We start from the raw sequence: 3,426 nt of genomic DNA, 5'->3' as shown, positions 1-3,426 counted from the left end.
AGACAAACCACTTAACTCAGACTGACGCCAGCTCACTAACAGTCGCGGGAGACCCCCAGCTAACACCAACTAGCAGCACAACTCGTAACTACAAAGCATGCGCGCGCAACAGGTCGGTTCCGGTTATTTTTGGGTCCTCCTTCGTACACATGGGATTGCTAATATGTCAAGCTTTTTAAATAGATCTCTACATGTATGAGTTGGGCCCACTCCCATCATTGTTCTTATTATTTTCTTTTGTATAACAAAGACTTTATGACTGATGTATTTCCCCAGTATATTATTCCATATTTCACCAATGAATGTTAATATGCATAATATACAGTTTTAAGACTATTCATATTTAATATATAGGATAATTTTCGCATTAGAAAAACTGTGCTCAACTTGTGAAGCAAAACCGATATGTCCCTTTCAAGTCAGATGATTGTCCAGCTGCAAACCGAGAAATTTTATCGTTTGTACTTCTTTTAGCTTTTTGTTAAAAAACAGTGTATATAGAGGGTAGCTCGTTTGCTGCTGTTAGGGTGAATTTTATCATTTTTGTTTTATCCAGATTTAACACTAATTGATTATTTTGAAATCATCTAAACAGGTGATTAAAAACAACATCCAATTTTATTTTTAAATTATAGTAGTCATTAGCTGTGATTGAATTAGATATTAAGGTCCAAACAGGATCTCTTATATTCTCAAAATTATACCATAATTTGTTTTCTGTAGACTTAATTGCATTAACTAATTTTGTCAACAGTTTCACCTGTGCATTGTTAATAATAATTTATCACTACTTTGAAGAATTCCGTCTTCTGGAATGTGGCGCTATGTAGATTTTGTGTGAACCAACGATTTGGAAAAATACATCACCTCAATCTTCAGGGTAGAATAATCTGTGAGTGTGAACAAGTGGCTATCAGAATGAGCCACTAGTTTAAAACACCTAGCTATATAAGAATGGGGGGGGGCACAAGGCAAATCAATAGAGGAGAGAGGTAGGGTCTGTAAGAGGTCAGGTAGGGAGGCCAGGGCAGCAGGGAGCAGAGAGCGGTCCAGAGCAGGTAGAAGAAATTTGTTGGGATGGGGAAAAGCCAAGGCTACCGAGCGAGCATTGACCCACATAGCCTTGTACATCTGGTGTCATTTTCAGGAGGTTTCTTGACGGAGCAGATGAGAGGCTTCCATGACATGCCGAGACAGAAAACAAGCTCTGTGTTCATATTGTTGGGTTGGAGCTCAATCTCAGTGACCTACTTAACGATGTGCTCCATGTACTGGGTTTTAGTTGTGAGATGGAGATCCTGCAAAATTGAATGCAGTGTCCCAAGTTGTTGACACTGTGTTCAGCCACGGCTGAGTTGTCTGGATGTTGTAGATGGATGCGCCGCTGATGCTCCTTCAGTATGGTGACCTTGCTTCACTCACAGGGGATTCTGTATAAACCCAGTGTCCTTAGTCCTTTGACTGGGTGGAGGAGGCAGGCCCACTGACTTAATGTGTCAGGACAGCACTCAGTTTCCTGTGGCCAGTCAAAGATATTTTAGGACTGAGGACACCAGGTATATGCAGAATCCCCTGTGAGTGCAGCAAGGTCTACATTAGGCAGACAGGCCATTCTATGGACACCAAGTGGAAGGAACATCCATCAAGGACATCCAGACAAGTCATCTGTAGCTGAACACAGCATCAACTTAGTACTTTTCTCCCTGATCGCATGGCCTTCCTACCTGATCTCTAGAGACTCTACCCTTCTCCTTTGTTCATTTCCCGTGTGAACCACGCTCCCCCCTTCTGTTCTTATATAGCTGAGTGTTTTTGACTGGTGACTCAGTCTGCTAGCCACCTGCCAATGCTGGTTCCTCGCTGGTGGATTTTTCTACCCTGAAGATTGAGGCAATACATTCCTCTGAAACGTTGGTTCACATAAGATTTACACAACACCAAATCCCAGAAGACAGCATTCTTCATAGTCACCACTGTGGAAACCTCAAATCCTACATATCATTACTGTCATTAACCTCATGAAAGTGGTAAGATTCCTAATTGAATGAAACCAGACATAAGTTGAAATGAATTTGTTTCCTTTTTCAAACCACTGCACAGATACTGATGGTTTAATTTGCAGGCAATTTTCTTTGAATGGTTCAAGTTATTACATCTGGGAGTTGGGGTCATTTGTCTGTTACTTGTTGTGATTTCTTGGGCATATGAAGAACGTGAGCTGGTTAGCTTGGCAATACAGAAATGGGAATCCAAATCACAAGCCTTGAAGGAAGAGTAGAAAGGTAAATATTTCTTAGTTTATTCATCCTCTAGTCCTAGGGTAAGTGAACATTATCTAGGTACTGTTATATTAAAAGAACATGGAATTAGAAGCTATAAGTGTATGAAAGTATTGAGACTTATGACCCAGTCAGACCACTGCAGTCCTCCTGCTATAAAATGTGGTATGAAATTCAGAAATAATACATCCCATCTCAATCCACTCATTCGTTGTCCCTGCTAGTACCGATGTATAAATGTTCGACAAGGGTGAGATTAGTGAAACATCTCTGTAGTTAGCTGGATCTTTCATTTCCCCTTTGCCCATGTAAATCATTTTATAAACTCATCTTTCACACTGCTGGAAATTTTTCTGTTTCATAAAACTTATTCATTACAAATGTTATCATTTTACTCATTCATTCTTTCTTAAATACCTACTTCTGAAATCCCATTAAGTAACTGTAAAGTCCTGCTGCCTTTCTGTTTTTATCCCTTTTTTTTTTAAATATGTGTGTGTCTTCCTTCTCAGTTTCTGTATCTAGCTCTACTTATCCTGTGCGCAAAACTTACTTTTGTTCATAAGCCCCAACTCCATTCTTCCCCTACTTTAAAGCCACCAAATATACTCTCTTACTTTCTGGGGATGTAATTTGTGTCCTTAGCTTACATGTCATATTTCTTATTCCTGTTCACAGTGTCTGAAAAGTCTGGCTCGAACAATAGTGGGAATGTAATGCCGTGGTGCAGGGGGGGCATGGAGGTAGCCCTCCCGCTGCCGCCACTGTTATGCCCTAGCGGCGCAGGGGGGCGTGGAGTCAGCCTCCTCTGCTACCACCGTAACACTGCAAGTAGGGGGGGCGTGGAGTTATCCCTCCTCGCCTCCACTGGTTAGGTCGTAAACTGGTACTACTGGTAACGTCGTGCCGTCGGGGGTGTGCAGGTACCCCTCCTTGCCTCCACTGGTTATGCTGTAAGGCGTTAACGCAACCATCCTAGCTTACCCTTAGCTAGGATTCTCCTATATCGGAGTTTCCTTCTGTCATACAAGCTGCCACCATCTATTTTCTGTTCTTTCAATTGTGGGGACTACTCCCTGGCATGTAGTCATACCCCTTCTTGACCACTCCTCCCTTAGTTTACAGGTAGCGTCTAAATACTTATTAA

The 3,426-nt window shown here is 41.7% G+C and overlaps 1 protein-coding gene across 3 annotated transcripts in view; it reads left to right on the top strand.

The window, feature by feature from the left end:
* Positions 1 to 3,426, top strand: part of LOC111866520 (protein RFT1 homolog) — a 53,345-nt gene that overhangs the window by 38,790 nt on the left and 11,129 nt on the right. For all 3 annotated transcript variants that reach the window (XR_002843163.2, XM_023855550.1, XM_023855549.1), the window contains exon 10: positions 2,123 to 2,282. Coding sequence is in view for 2 of the 3 variants with exons in the window: in XM_023855550.1 (XP_023711318.1) it covers positions 2,123 to 2,278 (156 nt within the window). In the remaining variant the exon portion in view is untranslated. The remainder of the gene's footprint in view (positions 1 to 2,122; positions 2,283 to 3,426) is intronic.

This window comes from Cryptotermes secundus, unplaced genomic scaffold (assembly GCF_002891405.2).
Source record: "Cryptotermes secundus unplaced genomic scaffold, Csec_1.0 scaffold401, whole genome shotgun sequence".
Lineage (NCBI taxonomy): Eukaryota > Metazoa > Arthropoda > Insecta > Blattodea > Kalotermitidae > Cryptotermes > Cryptotermes secundus.
The sequence above is the reverse complement of the archived record's forward strand: the minus strand, read 5'-3'. Positions and strand labels throughout refer to the sequence as shown.